Below are 16,787 nucleotides of genomic sequence, written 5' to 3'. Positions count from 1 at the left end.
TTTTTTTTTTTTTTTTAGTTATTTTTTCTGCTCTTCGGGCTGGGTGGTCCCCTCGCGCCGCCCCGCCGCGGAGGGAGACGGGATGCGGCCCAGCGCCGGCCCTTTGTGTGCGCGTCCCGTGTTCCCCCCCGCGGTGGCACAGGGCTCTCGGGGACACGGTGGCCACGCTGGCCTGATCCTGCCCCAGCGTTAGCCACAGTGGCCCCCGGTCCCCTCCAGCACCCTCCAGCCAGAAAATGGTCCCCCTGCTGTGCCCCAAAGAGTGACGTTCCCCCCCCCCCCCAAAGACTTCTCACCCCAAAAGGAGCAACATCTGAAGAAGTCCACACATTTCCCGCCCCCCGCCAAAAGGAACTTTTCTCCCCCAAAAAGGAGTTTCTCTGCCCCTAAAAAGCCACCTTGCTCCCCTGCCAGAACGGAGCTTGTCACCCAAAAAAGCGTTTCTCCCCCAAAAAGCGATCGCTTCTCCAAAGAATGACGCGTCCCCCTGAAAAGGGATCTCCCCGCCCCCCCCCCAGTAGCTTTTCTACCCCAAAATTTCCCTCCAAAGAGCTACTTCTCCCCCAAAAATCAGCTTCTCTCCAAGAGCGGCTTTTCCACCACCCCGAACTGACTTTCATCCCCATCAAAAAGCTGGCTTTTATCCCCCAAAGCAACTTTTCTCCCCCCAAAAATGCCTTTTGTCCCCCCAAACTGACATTTCCTCCCCCAAAACCAACCTCCCTCAAAAAAGCAACTTTTCTCCCCCAAAACAGACTTTTGTCCCCAAAAAGCAAATTTTCTCTCCCCAAAAGTGGCTTTTGTCCCCCCAGACTTTTTCTCCCCCAAAAGTAATTTCCCCTCAAAAAAGCAACTCTTCTCCCCACAAAAGGGACTTTTGTCCCCCCCAAGCAACTTTTCTCACTCAAAATGGCTTTTATCCCCTCAAACTGATCTCTCCCAAAAGTAACTTGCCCTCAAAAAAGTAACTTCTCCCCAAAAAGCAACTTTCTCCCTTCAGAAGTGGCTTTTGTACCCCCACACTGACTTTTCTTCCCCCTAAAGTAACTTTCTTCTCCCCAAAAGGGACCTTTGTCCCCAAAAGCAACTTTTCTCCCTCCAAAAGTGGCTTTTGTTCCCCCCAAACTGACTTTTCCTCCCCCCAAAGTAATTTCCCCCTCAAAAAAGCGACTTTTTTCCCCCAAAAGTAAACTTCTTCCCCCAAAAGGGACTTTTGTCCCCAAAAAGCAACTTTTCTCCCCCCAAAACTCACTTTTATTCCCCCTAAACGGACTTTTCCTCCCCCAAAAGTAACTTTTCTCCCCCCAGTGACTCTTGTCCTCAAAAAGGGACTTCTCCCCTTAAAAGTAACCTCTTCCCCTAAAAGAGTGACTTTTATCCTCAAGAGGAACATTTCTCTCCCAGTAAAATGCCTTTGTCCCCCAAAAGCAACTTTTGTCCACCGAAAGTGGCTTCTCTTCCCCAAAGGCAACTTTTCTTCACCAAAAAGTGATTTTTCCCTCACAAAAACTTTTCCTCCAAAAAGAAACTTTCCCCCTCCATCTTTTCTCCCCTAAGTGACTTTTATCTCCCTAAAAAACAACTCCGAAAAGTGAGTGCCCAAAAAGCAACTTTACCCCCCCAAAATAACTTCTATGCTCCACAAACCCGACTTCTCTCCCTCAAAAAGTGACTTTTACCCCCTCGAAACCAACTTCCCCGTCCCAAATCTCTCTCCTCTTCTCCCCCAATCCAACTTCTCCCCGAAAAAAACAAACTTTCTCCTCCAAAAACGTGACTCCTCCCCCTTCCAAAGCAACATTTCCCCCCGCCAAGCGACTTCTTCCTCCCTGAAACCAACCTTCCCTTCAGAAAATCCAGTATTTCCCCCCCCCCCAACCCCCCCCGCTTCCAGCAGCTCCCCTCGGGAGAACAACCCCCTTCCCTCCCCGAGTGCGCTCCCCTCTCCTCAAATCCTCACTTTCCTACTCAGAAACTCGTTCCCTCCCTGCCCACAGCAGAAAAAAAGGAACTTTTTTCCTCATGAAAAGCCGCTTTCCCCCTCAAAACCTCGTCCCCTCCCGGCCTGCTCCAAAACCCCGAACTTTTTCCTCACGAAAAGCCACTCTCCTCCTCCACAACTCGTCCCTCCCTGTCTGCTCCAAAAAAACAGGAACTTTTTCCTCACGAGAAGCCTTTTCTCTTCCAAAACTTGACCCCTCCCTGCCTGCTCAAAAAAAGGGAACTTTTTCCTCACAAAAAAGGCACCTTTCTCCTCAGAAACCTGTCCCCTCCCGGCCTGCTCAAAAAAACCCACACTTTTTCCTCACGAAAAGCCACTTCCCTCCTCAAAAACTCCTCCTCTCCCTGCCTGCTCCAAAACCCCGAACTTTTTCCTCACGAAAAGCCACTTCCCTCCTCAAAAACTCGTGCTCTCCCTGCCCTCTCCAAAAATAAGTAGTTTATCCTTACGAAATGCCACTTCCCTCCTCAAAAACTCGTCCTCTCCCTTCCCGCTCCAAAAAAAAGGAACTTTTCCCTCACAGTTCACTTTTCCCCTCAAAAACTCGTCCTCTCCCTGCCTGCTCAAAAAATTATGAATTTTTCCTTACAAAAGTCCACTTTTCCTCCCAAAAACTCGTCCTCTTCCTGCTCGCTCCAAAAAAAAAGCACTTTTTCCTCATAAAAGTCCACTTTTCCCCTAAAAAACTCGTCCTCTCCCTGCCTGCTCAAAAAAAGAGAACTTTTTCATCACAAAAGTCCACTTTTCCCCTCGAAAACTCATCCTCTCCCTTCCCGCTCCAAAAAACCAACTTTTTCCTCACAGAAGTCCACTTTTCCCCTCAAAAACTCGTCCTCTCCCTGCCTGCTCCAAAACCCCGAACTTTTTCCTCACGAAAGTCCACTTTTCCCCTCAAAAACTCGTCCTCTCCCTTCCCACTCAAAAAAGGGGAACTTTTTCCTTACAAAAGTCCACTTTTCCCCTCAAAAACTCGTCCTCTCCCTTCCCGCTCCAAAAAAGAGAACTTTTTCCTGACAAAAAGCCACTTTTTCGCCTCAGAAGCGGGCTGCCCCCGGCCGCTCCTCCCGCCGCGCCGCCTCTCCTCAGCCCGCCCCGGCGGGGGGCGCGGGGCCGTGGCGGGCCGGGCCGCGCTGCGGGAGGAGGAGGAGGAGGAGGAGGAGGAGGAGGAGGAGGAGGAGCGGCCCCGCTCCGCTCCCGGCGAGCTCAACAAAGGGCGTCGGGGCATGGCGGGGGCCGGGGCCGGGGCCGGGCCGCCCGCCTAGCGCCGGTGCGGGCCGGGATGGCGGCGCAGGGCGGCGGGTGGCGGTGGGCGCTGGCGCTGGGCATGGCGCTGGCGCTGGGCGGCCGCCGCTGCCCCGCCGCCCCGTTCCTCAACGCCTCGGCCGTTCCCGAGCGCTGCCGCCGGCCCGCGCCCTGCGAACGGCTCCGTTACGGTGCCTGCCTGGGCTCGGCCCTGCCCTACGCCGCCACCTCCACGCTGTTGGCCGCCGACTCCGCCTCGCAGGAGGAGGCTCACGGAAAGCTCCTGCTCTGGTCCGGTACGGACGGGGCCCTCCGGCCCGACGCCGTGTAGCGGGGGGGCACGGGGGGCGTCTGGCGGCGGGGACACACAGCCTGGGAAAGGCCCGGGACGGGCGCTGGCCGGGGGCCGGGGGGGCACGGGGTGCTGGCGAGCACTGTGGAGGGGGACGGGAGGTGCGGACGGTGTAGGGGGGGCTTGGGTGCAGTTTGGAGGGGGGGGAGAGCACAGAAGGGGCCTGGGGATGGGTGCGGTATAGAGAAGTGTATAGCAGGGGCCTGGCGGCGGGCGCAGTATAGAAAACTTTGTAGCAGGGGCCTGGGGATGAGTACGGTGTAGAAAAGTGTATAGCAGGGGCCTGGGGGTGGGGGCAGTATAGACAGGAGCAGTATAGCAGGGGCCTGGGGGTGGGGGCAGTATAGAAAACTGTCTATCAGGGGACTAGAGGTGGGTGCAGTGCAGAGAGGAATGGTATAGAGGGGCCTGGGGGTGGGGGCAGTATAGAAAAGTGTATAGCAGGGGCCTGGGCGTGGGGGCAGCACGGAGAGGAGCAGTATAGTGGGGGCCCGGGGGTGGCTACAGCATCGAACACTATAGCGGGGGCCTGGGGATGGGTGGGGTGTAGAAGGGAGCAGTATAGCAGGGGCCGGGGTGGAAATGCACTGGGGGAGCGGGTGTGGGTGCAGCATGGAGGGGGTGCGGTACAGAGGGGCTGGGGCTGGGTGCGCTATAGAGGGGGAGCACTGTAGCGGGGCACTGCAGCGTAGCGGGGGCCTGGGGCGGGCACGGGGTGTTACGGGGCTGGGGGGGTCTGGGTGCCGCGTGTGCCACCCCAGCCGGGCTGTGCCCCGCGTGATGTCCCAGGGGGTGAGGGGTGTCCGCAGGGAGGGGGGTGACGGCGCTGTCCCCGCAGGCCTGCGCAACGCCCCGCGCTGCTGGGATGTCATCCAGCCCTTGCTCTGCGCCGTCTACATGCCCAAGTGCGAGGACGGGCAAGTGGAACTGCCCAGCCAGACCCTCTGCCAGGCCACCCGCGCCCCCTGCACCATCGTGGAGCGCGAGCGTGGCTGGCCCGACTTCCTCAAGTGCACGCCCGACCGCTTCCCCGAGGGGTGCCCGGTAACGGGGGCGGGGGGGACAGTCAGAACCATCAGTGCGCGGGTGACACCGAGTGACGCGGGAGGGTCGATCTGCACGAGGACAGGGAGGCTCTGCAGAGAGGCTTGGATAGGTTGGCTCGGTGGCCAACGTCAACAGGATGAGCTTCAACAAGGGCAAGTGCCAGGTCCTGCCCTTGGGCCACAACCACCCCCTGCGTGGCTACAGGCTCGGGGAGGGGTGGCTGGAGCTGTCTGGGGGAGAAGGGTCTGGGGGTTCTCACTGACCAGCAGCTGAACAGGAGCCAGCAGCGTGCCCGGGGGCCAAGAAAGCCAACGGCCTCCTGGCTTGTGTCAGCACTGGTGTGACCAGCAGGAGCAGGGAGGTGACAGTCCCCCTGTGCTCGGCACTGGTGAGGCCACACCTGGAGGTTGTGTCCAGGTCTGGGCACCTCAATCCCAGAGAGATCTGGAGGGGCTGGAGCGAGGGCAGAGGAGGGCAACGAGGCTGGGGAAGGGCTGGAGAATCAATCCTGTGAGGAGGCAGGGCAGGAGCTGGGAGTGTTGAGTGTGAGGAGGAGGAGGCTGAGGGGAGCCCTCATCCCTCTCTGCAGCTCCTGACGGGACATTGCAGAGAGGCTGGGGCTGGGCTCTGCTCCCAGGGGATCAGGGACAGGACAAGAGGGAACGGCTGGAAACTGCCCCAGGGGAGGCTCAGGCTGGGCAGGAGGAGAAAATGTTTCCCAGCAAGAGTGGTCCGAGAGTGGAACAGGCTGCCCAGGGAGGGGGGAGTCCCCATCCCTGGGGGGGTTTCAGGGCCGTTGGGATGAGCTGGGGGGGATGTGGGGTAGGGGAGAACTTTGTAGAGTCGGGCTGAGGGTTGGACTCGATGATCCCGAGGGGCTTTGCCAGCCTGAAGGACTCTGGGGTTCTGTGAATCCTTTCCAAATCCCCACAGGAGAGCAGCGAAACACTGCCTGTCCCCAGCCCCATGTGGGGGAGCGATGTCCACACTGGCAGCATGGCTGTGCAGGTGCCTCCTCCTCCTCCTCCTCACAGCCTCCTTCTTTCTCCTCCTGCGGCAGAATGAAGTGCAGAACATCAAGTTCAACAGCTCGGGGCAGTGTGAGGCGCCGCTGGTGCGGACAGACAACCCCAAGAGTTGGTACGAGGATGTGGAAGGTTGCGGCATCCAGTGCCAGAACCCGCTTTTCACCGAGAAGGAGCATCGCGAGATGCACGTCTACATCGCCGCCTTCAGCTCCGTCACCATCTTCTGCACCTTCTTCACCCTGGTGAGATGCGCTGGGGGGACATGGGAGGTGTCCCCATGAGGGGACCAGGCACCAAGTTGTCCCGTTCTCCTCCCCGCCAGGCCACGTTCGTCGCCGACTGGAGGAACTCCAACCGTTATCCCGCTGTCATCCTCTTCTACGTCAACGCCTGCTTCTTCGTGGGCAGCATCGGGTGGTTGGCGCAGTTCATGGATGGCGCCCGTGACGAGATCGTGTGCCGGGCTGATGGCACCATGCGGCTGGGGGAACCCACGTACGTGTCACCTTCATCCCAATCCCACCACGGCCACATGCCAAGAGGTGTCCCCGAGACCAAGGAGGGCTCTCGGGCGTTTCCTGGCCTCTTGGGAGCATGGAGGGTCCTCTTGGGGTCACAGAGATCTTCCTCCTCTCCTGGGGTGGGAGAGATCTTCCTCTGCTCTTGAGTAGGAGAGATTTTCCTCCGCTCCTGGGGTAGGACAGGTCTTCCTCTGCTCTTGAGTAGGAGACATCTTCCTCCTCTCCTGGGGTGGGAGAGACCTTCCTCCACTTGGGATAGGAGAGATCTTCCTCTCCGTGTCCCCTCATGGAGGTTGATGATGCTCTTCTCTCACCTCTCCCTGTAGCTCCAACGAGACGCTCTCCTGTGTCATCATCTTCGTCATCGTTTACTACTCGCTGATGTCGGGTGTCATCTGGTTCGTCATGCTGACCTACGCCTGGCACACCTCCTTCAAGGCTCTGGGCACCACGTACCAGCCGCTGCTGGGCAAAACCTCCTACTTCCACCTCATCACCTGGTCCATCCCCTTCGTCCTCACCGTGGCCATCCTGGCCGTGGCGCAGGTAACGGGGCCACGATCCCGTAGCCTGGTGGTTCCCTTCCAGGGTGACATTGGCGGGGAGGGGTGGCCGCAGCCAATGTGACCCCCCCCTCCACCCCGTCCCCGTCTCTCCCAGGTGGATGGTGACTCCGTCAGCGGCATCTGCTTTGTTGGGTACAAGAACTATCGCTACCGCGCCGGCTTTGTCCTGGCGCCCATCGGGCTCGTCCTCATCGTGGGGGGCTATTTTCTCATCCGGGGTAGGTGCGGGCTGGCTGCGCCGCGGGGACGGGGACACCGTGAGTGTCCCCCTGACCCTGATCACCTCGTCCCTCCACCGCAGGGGTCATGACGCTCTTCTCCATCAAGAGCAACCACCCTGGGCTGCTGAGCGAGAAGGCGGCCAGCAAGATCAACGAGACCATGCTGCGGCTGGGTAAGGGGGGATCTGTCGCCACCGTTTCCATGGCAATTTGAGCAGGAATGGGGATATTTTGGCCCCTGAACTCAGACAGCTCCATCCCACCTTCCTGGGGGGCGGTGGGGACAAAGCTGTAGTGACAGTGGCACGGTTCCAGTGCCACATCTTTGTCTCGGTGTCGTTGGGGTCTGGCTAAACTGGGGATGTCCCGCTTCTCTTCCAGGCATCTTCGGTTTCTTGGCCTTTGGCTTCGTCTTCATCACTTTTGGTTGCCACTTTTATGACTTCTTCAACCAGGCGGAGTGGGAGCGCAGCTTTCGGGAATACGTCCTGTGAGTGGGACGGGGATGGGAGGGCGAACAGGACGCTGGTGACGTCCCAGCACCTCGCGTTGAGCTGGGGGGACGTCGCAGAGCGGACAACCCCGTGTCCCCCTTCCAGCGTTGCCACTGCATCGTCCCTCCGCTTGTCGCTGGGCGTCCCCCTCCTTATGGTCACCATCTCTGTCCCTGCAGGTGCGAGGCCAACGTCACCATCGCCACGCAGACCAACAAGCCCATCCCGGACTGCGAGATCAAGAACCGCCCGAGTCTCTTGGTGGAGAAGATCAACCTCTTCGCCATGTTCGGCACTGGCGTCTCCATGAGCACCTGGGTCTGGACCAAGGCCACCCTGCTCATCTGGAAGCGTACTTGGTGCAGGTGGGACCCCGGGGATGTCACCGCAGCTCCATGGGGGTCATTCCTGCCCCATCCAACGTCCTGAGATGTTGGAGGTTGTCCCCCAAATTTTTGTCCGTTAGCTGAATGAGTTGTAGGCTCACAGCAGACAGCGGTTTGGGAACGGGGTGACCTCTCCCACTCTGCAGGTCCCCGGGGTCCCCAGCCCCCGGGTGTCCCTGTCCAGAGGAGGGGAGGGTCTCCCTGTCCCTGCTCTGACCTGCTGTGTCCCCAGGCTGACGGGACAGAGTGACGACCAGCCCAAGAGGATCAAGAAGAGCAAGATGATCGCCAAGGCCTTCTCCAAGCGCAAGGAGCTGCTGCGTGACCCGGGTCAGGAGTTGTCCTTCAGCATGCACACTGTCTCACACGACGGGCCCGTGGGTACGTGCCCAGGAGAGGTGACAGCCCCCCAAAGTCCCCGCTGTCCCCCCTTGCCCTTGACTCAGCTCCCCCCTTGTCGTTGCAGCCGGTTTAGCGTTTGACATCAACGAGCCCTCGGCCGATGTGTCCTCGGCGTGGGCCCAACACGTCACCAAGATGGTGGCCAGGAGAGGGGCTATCCTGCCCCAGGACATCTCCGTGACACCCGTGGCAACACCTGGCAAGTCCTTGGGGACTGTTTGGGACACCTCTGGGATGGGGGGGGGACACGGGAGCTGGGCTGAGTGGTGTTGGGGACATGTGGGGAGGTAGAACTGGGGGGGGGAGCACCGGGCAGGACGCGGCCGCTCACCCCCCCGTGTCCCGTAGTGCCGCCGGAGGAGAGGGCCAACCTCTGGCTGGTGGAAGCCGATGTCTCCCCCGAGCTGCAAAAACGCAATAGCCGCAAGAAAAAGCGGAGGAAGAAGAAGAAGGAGGTGTGCCCGAGTCCTGAGCGCTGCCAGGGGGGCTCCGCGGCCCCCCTGGCCCCCAGCACCGTCTCTCGCCTGCCCCGGCTGCCCCCCCAGCCCTACTTGGTCGCCTTCACCCCCGATGTCCTCCCGGGGCTCCCTCCCGGGCAGCCCGACGCCGCCTTCACTGGGGGGCCCTGGGACGGCCGCCGCAGAGCCAACGTCTTCCACCTCGTCACCAACCCCTTCTGCCCCGAGAGCGGCTCCCCGGAGGAGGAGGAGGAGAGCCCCGGCCCCAGCACCGGGCGACGGCAGCACAACGGGGGTCCGCATTGGCCCCCCGACCTCGGTCCCTTGCCCCACGGCAGCGGAGGGGCCAGGACTCAAAGCCGACGGGCTGGCTTAGCCCCCATCCACTCCCGGACCAACTTGGTGGACGCGGAGCTGCTGGACGCCGATTCGGACTTTTAAACTCAGCGGGACGAGGACACTTTGGGGGGTGAGGACACCTCGGGGGATGAGGACGCCTTCCCCACCACGGGCAACCTGCATGGGGACACCGAAGCCCACCCCGTTGTGCGGGGCCACCGCCGATTTCTCCTCTCGGGGGACGGCGTTTGCCCCCCTACATCGCCCAGACAGACTCGATGCAAGACGCCGGCAGGATTTTGGGGTGTCCCCCGCCACCCCATCAGCGCAGAGAGAAGAGAAACGGGGTGTCGCTGGGACAAACCCCGCCGGGTCCCACAGAGGTTTAAGGGGGACACCCCGCCTTGGCCCCCGAGGGCCGCGGGTGGCCCTGCCGCGACGGCGGGCGAGCGGAGGTCAGGGTACACTTTGGTGAGCTTTGTCCTGCGCCCCAGGGTGCTGGGACCCGCCGACGCCCCCTCTGCCCCCCACCCACGCGGCGAGATGGTACGTAGAGCTTACTTGTGCCAATAGGGCTGGTGATTTTTTTAAAGAATTTTATATTTTTTAATCTTTGTATAATACACTGAGACGTGATAGCCGGGCACGGCCTCCGCGGACACGAGCAGGATGAGCTGTCCCCCCCCGCACCGTCACGGGGCAGCAGCAGCATCCCTGGGGTGCACCCGTTTATTTTTTTTGTGGGGTGCACCCCTATTTTTCAGGGGTCCCAAAGTGCCTTCCAGCTCCCCAGAGAGCTGAACCAGACCCAAAATGGTGGGGCGGTGGTCTCTGGCCACGTTGGGGTGCACGGCCATGATGCGAATGAAAAAAAAAAAAAAATTAAAACCCCAATCTGGGGTCGCCTTTGCTGCCTGGGTGCACCAACCCTCTGAGCAGACTTTTTTTATTTTTTTTTTTAAGAAAAAAACGCCAAGTTAGAGCGAACCCGGCTGAGCCTTGAGGTAGGACTCCAGTCCCTGCTGGTGTTTTGTATCTGTGCGTTACCCCTGTACATGTTTTTATTAAATCCCGGTAGGCTCCTGGCTTTCTTGCTATCCCGGTGACCTCCACGGGTTAATTTTTGCTGTGTAAAGCAAAACCCTCCTGTATCAGTATTAAATTTGCCAAGTTTCCATTGCCAGCGGCTGCCCTGGACTCTTTGGGGAGGTATCAAGTGCGGGGAAAACATCGTGGGGTTTGGTCCTTTCTCCTAAAAGGGTTCCAATTTCTTTTAAAATGGCTTTTAAACTGCTTAAAAACAGCTTTTAACTGCTTTAAAAGTGCTTTAAAAATGGCTTTAAACTGCTTAAAACCAGATTTAAACTGCTTTAACCCCCCCACCCCGGCAGTTTTGCCTGCAGAAGGTGGGTGTGAGGGGCTGGCAACGTCTGCGGGTGCTCTGGGGACCTTTTTGGGGGGGACACTCGTGGGGTTTTGGCAGCAAAATTGGGGGGATTTGGGGGGCCCTTTGCCAGCAGATGGCACTACGGGCTTAAATATCCCCAAAGCTGTGGTTGGGTTGACTCAGTTTTGGGGTGCTGCTGGGTGCCTTGGCCGGAGCGGGGTCCCACCGGGGCAGTGATGGGCTTTTTGGGGACAAACACTGCTTTTGGAAAGTGTCTTTTTTTTTTTTCATTTTGCTTGGGAGTGTGAGGCATCCGGGTGCTTGCTTTTCCCAGAGACCAAGTGCCCCTCTGAAATTTGGGTGGAATTGGCCAGTGAAAACTGCATTTTCCCGGAGACCAAGGGCCCTTCTGAAATTTGGGTGGAATTGGCCAGTGAAAATTGCGTTTTCCCGATGGTTTTTGGTGAGGGGACAGGCTGGCCCCACGCCGTCGCTGCCCTCTGTGCTGGGACGGGTGGGCAGCAGGAAAGTGGTTCGTCTGGGGTGAAATGAAATGTTTCCTTTTATCTATATTTTATTTTTCTGGGCATTTTTTTCCTCTTTATCTATATTTTGGGGTTGTGGGTTGCTTTTTTTAAAAAGAAAAACGGATTGAAGCAGCTGTTCCTAAATGATACATTATTTTGACATGAAAACCTAAAATATTTAATTTTGGAAGCAACAGGAGACATCCTGACCCTGTCGCATCCCCTGTGTTTTCTCTCAGGCATCAAAAACACCCCCCTCGATTTGGCGTACAGAGACAAAAGTGGGTTTTTAGGAAGGAAAAAGCATTTATCCTGGGAAATCTCCCCCTTTTTCTTGCAAGGGGCTCAGCAGACGGAACCAGCTCTTTGCTCTAGCAGGAAAAATGAGACGCAACCACCCAAACCCACCGTTTAAACAGGGTTGTGATTAAAAAATCCTGGTTAAAAGGGGTGAAATGCCTGTTACGGGATAAATTCAGCCCAACTTGATGCTGTGCCTGGAGCATCCTGCCCTGGCACCCCACATCCCCACCCCAAAGCGGCCGGTGCTCCTGCTTACCGCCGTGGGTGCTCGTGGTGCCGTACGCTGCTTGGGGTCGGCTTCTGCAGGGAAAAAAAAAAAGAATAAAAATTAAGACTAAAAAGGCAGGCAGATGCCTTTGCCTTGCCCTCTCCTCCCGTTTCGGCTCCAGGGCATTTCCCTGAGGTTCAGGATGCTCCTGCTCCCCGCACCATGTCCCCTGAACCTTTCCCCAAGAGCATCTTCTCCTTCCGACTCCAGCAGCATCGGGGAAGGTTATTGGGGAGTTTTTAAGGATCCGAGGGACAAATCTCCTCCCTTCGGTGACCCAGACGTCACCCGCTCAGCTCCTCGGCTGGCCAAACCCAATTAATTTCCCCAGCTGTATGTGGAGTATCCTCAGGAAAGAAAGGGAAGAGCTCAAATGGTCACACGTAAATAACATCCTCGTATTTATTATTCTTTTCCCTTTCAGTGAGAAGCAATATTTCAGGCCCCACTTTACATTACAAAGGAGCAAAGAGCCCTTCCTCTTCCCCCTGCCTGCCCTCCCATTGTGAAACAGATTTAATATCTTCCAGTTATTATTTTAAGCTGATTTCCTAAGGAAATGGGGCTCATACGATTACATGCCTCTGCATCTGTCTGTCTGTCTGTCTGTCAGGCATCCCCCGGGCACACAAGTCCTCAGCCGTGCTCGGCAGAGAGGCTGCAGAGTCGCAGGTAAAAAACTGCACAGATTTCATGAAAATCGAGCAGGGAGAGGAATTCCACCCTGTGTAAGTGGGTTTCGGGAGGCGCTGGAGATAAAAACGTGGAGGGTCACCCTGAACATCCCCCCCTCCCCGCCCCGGCCCCGAGAGCATTCAGGGCAAGGCAGGGGGTGTTTCAAAGAATCTGGATAATATTTGCTGTGAATATGTTTAACTACTCAGCCCCGGGGGGACAAATGTGGGCGCTATCCGGCCATCTGGTCGCCGTTGCTGTAATTAAATGAATGAAACCGACGCTAGCGCAGGGCGGTCGCAGGGACGTTGGCAGAACAAATTAAGAGCGGCAGTAAAATTGGATTGCTCTGTATCAAATGTCCAAATGCCATTAGGCGGGGAGAGGCTGAATCATCTTCAATTTCTATCTGTAGTACGGGAGGTACAATGAGCACCGATATTATATAATATAATATTTAAGGTAATTACACAATATTATAGGGTATCGACTTCTCGTTTGGGTTTATCTATATCTCGGCAAGGTGACTGCTGCGTCTGTTGACTTAGAGTAGGGTATTAATCTTAAAGAATTGAAAAACACACGTATAAATCTATTTTTTTTCCCCTTTTTCTTCATGTCTGGAAGGCTCAGCTGTTGGTGAAACTGCCCTGCTCTGTGCTGGCCCCGCTCACGGCGCTCGGTGGCTTGTTGCTGGGATCAGGGAGGCAGAGAGGATCCGTGCCGAGCAGCCCTGCCCTCCCTCGCTAATCCAGCTCCGTTTTTCAGTGCTACTTTTAGGATTAAACATCACAGGAATGGGTAAATCCAGACCGTGAAGTGGGTCGGGGCTCTGCTGAGGCGGTAACCAGCACCGCACGCTGCCAGCCGCTCCCACGGCGCGGCGTGGCCGGACGGAGGAGTTCAGGGCCACACGGCAATTCATGAGCTGAACGGCTCGGCCACGCTTGATTTTGTAGCTGTTGTGGTGGAGAAAAACCCGAGTTTTCTTTGTGCGGGGTCAAAGCGCGGGTGTTTGCACCAGAGCACACCCGTGTCTGCCTGGGATTCCCTCTGACTCTGGTTATCCCGTGCCAGGGGAGCAAAGAGGACAGATGACTACAAAATGTCTGACATGGGTCTCATATCTCGCTCTTCTCTCGCCTTTGGGCTACGATCGGCTCCCTGTGGGGGTGTAGGTACGCCGGTTTGCAGGCAGCGCAGGCGTCTGCCCGTGCCCTGCCTTGGCTCCGCGCCGCGCCGTCCCTCCAAAGCTGGATCCCGCAGGCGGGCCTTGCCGGCGGCACCGCAGGCGGTGCAGGGTGTGCTCACACACGGCCTGGCCGTCCCGGGGAAAGAGGCATTGCCACGCCGGAGCCCGCAGCCGAGCCCGCGCTCACCGCTCCGGGAGAGACCGCAGCGCTTTTACTCCTTTTCTGCCTCCGTTTTGTCGTTTGTTGTCATCGTTGCCACGAGGAGGCCGGCTAGTGCCCATGCAGATCTACACGCAGCCACAGCTCAGACAGGAAAGAACTCCTGCCTTTCCGAGGCCGCTTTCTCCGAAGGTGCCCGACACCTACGTCCAGGCAGCCCGTCTCCATCCCTCTCACCGTCTGCTGCCTGCGCGGGGAAGAAGCCAGCCTTAACCTCTCTCGCAGGCACCGCTGGCACAGAGCCCCGATTGTTCGATTGTTGTTGAGGCCGCCCCTCGCTGAGTGGGTTCAGTTTTGGGCCCCTCACCCCAAAAAGGCCATTGAATGACTCGAGCGTGGCCAGAGAAGGGCAACGGAGCTGGGGCAGGGTCTGGAGCACAGGTCTGCTGGGGAGCGGCTGGGGGAACTGGGGGGGTTCAGTCTGGAGAAGAGGAGGCTGAGGGGAGACCTCCTGGCCCTCTGCAACTCCCTGCCAGGAGGGGGCAGAGAGGGGGGATGAGTCTCTGGAGCCAAGGCCCCAGCGCCAGGCCCCGAGGGAATGGCCTCAAGCTGCCCAGGGCAGGGTCAGGCTGGCTCTGAGGAAGGATTTCTGTGCAGAAGGGGCTGTTGGGCGTTGGAATGGGCTGCCCAGGGCAGGGGGGAGTCCCCGGGATCCCTGGAGGGGTTGAAGAGTCGGGCTGAGCCAGCGCTGAGGGATCTGGGGGAGTTGGGAACGCTCAGGGGGAGGGTCATGGTGGGGCTGGAGGAGCTGCGAGGGCTTTTCCAACCCAGATGGTTCTGTGAGCCGATCCGTCCTCCGTAACCAAATCACCTCTCCCTTCCTCTCCCAATGTCCATCATTTTTCCAGACAAAATCATCAAGCACAGCCTGCCACGTCGCTCCCGTTGCACGGTTTGCTGGATCCCCACCACAACTGTGGTATCTTTGGTTTGCTCCAGGATTTGCGCCCTGATGTGACAGCGGCACATCTGATCAGCGCTGGGGTGTTTGGGTGCCCTGAGATTAGTAAATGACTTTTACTTTTTTCTCGGGAAAAGGCCATCCCTGTGGGTAACTCTGTTTCAGGGCCGCGCTCTGTAAAAGGCGAGTGTGGTGAAGATCCTACGCCGAGTGAGGTGGGCGATGCGCAGCTGGGGTGCGGGTAGCGCAAAGCACCGACCTCAGGGTCAGGATTTTGCCCCATCAGCAGCTTCCCCCAGGTCAGGCGCATGCAAAACAACCCAACGTTTGGGTTTGGGTTTTTTTGTCGGACTGTGGGATCTGCAGCACCAGGAGACTATTACAGCTGGAGGATTTCTGCCCTGGGCGCGAGGTCAGCACAGGCCCCGCTCGGCAGCAGAACCGCGGCGGTGCAGGAGCTGGGGGCTTTGCATGGAGCCTGCTCTTGTCTTACGGCTGCAAAAAACAGGCAGCGTTTATCCGAGGGGAGGGATATTCATCTGCTACAACTTCAAATCCCTCCCACAGCAGCTTTCAAAGTGTTTTGTTTTCAAAGGCCCCTTCTGAGACTGAAATCTGCCCTGAGACCGAGTTTTCTGATCTGAGGGAGAGGGAGAAACGTGCTGTGCAACCCGCACGCGGATTCTGATTTCACTTCAGTAAGGAAACGGCATTAGCTCAACGAAGTCGGGACTTCTCCCCGGCCCTCTCCACGCACAATGTGCTTCTTTGCCTTTAACATCAACCCCCCTCACACATTCCTCCCGCTGTCCTCTCCTCCGCCTCTGGTACATGGCTGCCTTCGGAGCCTATTAAATGCTTTACAGCCCTTCTCTCCTCGCCTCCATCAGAGGCATTTTCCAGTCCAGCTGTCACCCTTGCATATAATGAAACCATTTTTCCTCTTGTCCCCAGTGAGTTTTTACCAACTCAGCGTGTCATCAGCTGCTGACCAGGTTTTTCTCTCCAAGCATTAAACCCTCCTTTGGCTTCTGAGGTTTTGCTGCCCCTCTACTTCCATTGCTCCTCTGCCTCTTGATTTTGGGGGGTTTTCTGTGGGCTCCTCCTCTGCCTGTTCCTCATAACAAATACCAAGCTCACCCAGGGCTTGCGAGTGACTCAAAGGCGCCGGGTGTTAACTTGTGAATGTGAAACTCTCCCAGTCATTGCAATCTTGCCACTTGTTTTGTCCTGCACGTTTTTAACTTCTGGTGGATCCTGAAACTCCACTCCAGCTTGCAGTCGTTCGTGCCTCTCCATTTTCCAGCCTCCTCCTATCCCTCCTGCTTGGCCCATCACATCCCCTTGGCTAACAAGAAACTGTCCTTTTGCCTCCAACAGGCCCAACATGTTGGATGTGACCTCCCACCCCTCGAGCGAGGTGGGATCGTTGCGTTTGCGTTTACACAGCCCCAAACACACTGGCTGCAGTCCTTGGCTTGTGTCCAGAGACACTGCGCTAACCCTAATAATGATAATAAAAAATCCCAAACCAAGGATGGGTTTGAATTCCCATTCCCTAAGAGGAACTTTCCTGAAGACCTTGATTTAGACAAACGCGGCTCGTTACTGGCTTTTGTTTGTGCGAAGGCCCCTGAAGAAAGGGGCTCTGTGGCCTCGCAGGACCTGGCAGGACAGCAAGTTTCCAGGCTCTCAGATGTTGTGCTCGCCTTGCCAGAACGTCTCGGCCCCTCATTTTCAAGGCTTTTTCGCTTATGGCGGAGCAGCGGGCGTGGGGAGCGCAGCCTGGCACAGCCCCTTGCGCTGGGGGTTGCGCAGAGGCCAGCGCCAGGCACCGGCCGAAACACGGAAAATTCCACTAAAACGTGATAAAAAACCCAACCAAACAACAAACTTCGCCACAGGGAGGGAGGTCAGGCGCTGCGCCGGCTGCCCGCAGAGGGTGTGGAGGCCGCTGGCAGCCCCACAGCCAGTGCGCGGCTCCGGCCGGCGCGGAGGGCACTTGGCCTGGCGCCGCCATTCCGCGCCTCTGCCCGCCGGCAGCGGGACGGCGGCGGCGCCCCCCCCGCCCGCCGGCCCTTCCCGGACTACATTTCCCAGGTGCCCCCGCGCGGCGCCGCGGGAAGGCGGTGCGGGGGCGCGGCGCGGAGGCTGCCGGGAGTTGTAGTCGAGGCGAGTGGGCGGGCGGGGCGGGGCGGGGGGCGGGAGGACTGCACGTCCCGGCATGCCCCGCGGGCCGCGAGGGGCGGGGCCGGG

At 58.1% G+C, this 16,787-nt stretch overlaps 1 protein-coding gene across 1 annotated transcript; it reads left to right on the top strand.

Annotated features, from left to right (window-relative positions):
- The first annotated feature begins 3,244 nt into the window (after window positions 1–3,244).
- Window positions 3,245–10,238, top strand: SMO (smoothened, frizzled class receptor). The gene is made up of 12 exons (XM_074903587.1): window positions 3,245–3,540; window positions 4,435–4,640; window positions 5,704–5,913; window positions 5,994–6,166; window positions 6,519–6,738; window positions 6,853–6,976; window positions 7,060–7,152; window positions 7,361–7,469; window positions 7,653–7,838; window positions 8,092–8,240; window positions 8,326–8,460; window positions 8,610–10,238. Exons 1-12 carry the CDS (start codon window positions 3,282–3,284, stop codon window positions 9,158–9,160), a joined length of 2,415 nt encoding a protein of 804 aa, XP_074759688.1. The 5' UTR covers window positions 3,245–3,281; the 3' UTR covers window positions 9,161–10,238.
- The last annotated feature ends 6,549 nt before the right edge of the window (window positions 10,239–16,787 follow it).

The sequence above is a fragment of the Athene noctua genome, chromosome 3, assembly GCF_965140245.1.
Source record: "Athene noctua chromosome 3, bAthNoc1.hap1.1, whole genome shotgun sequence".
Taxonomy (NCBI): domain Eukaryota; kingdom Metazoa; phylum Chordata; class Aves; order Strigiformes; family Strigidae; genus Athene; species Athene noctua.
Note: the sequence above shows the minus strand (reverse complement) of the source record. Positions and strands in the feature narration are given on the sequence as shown.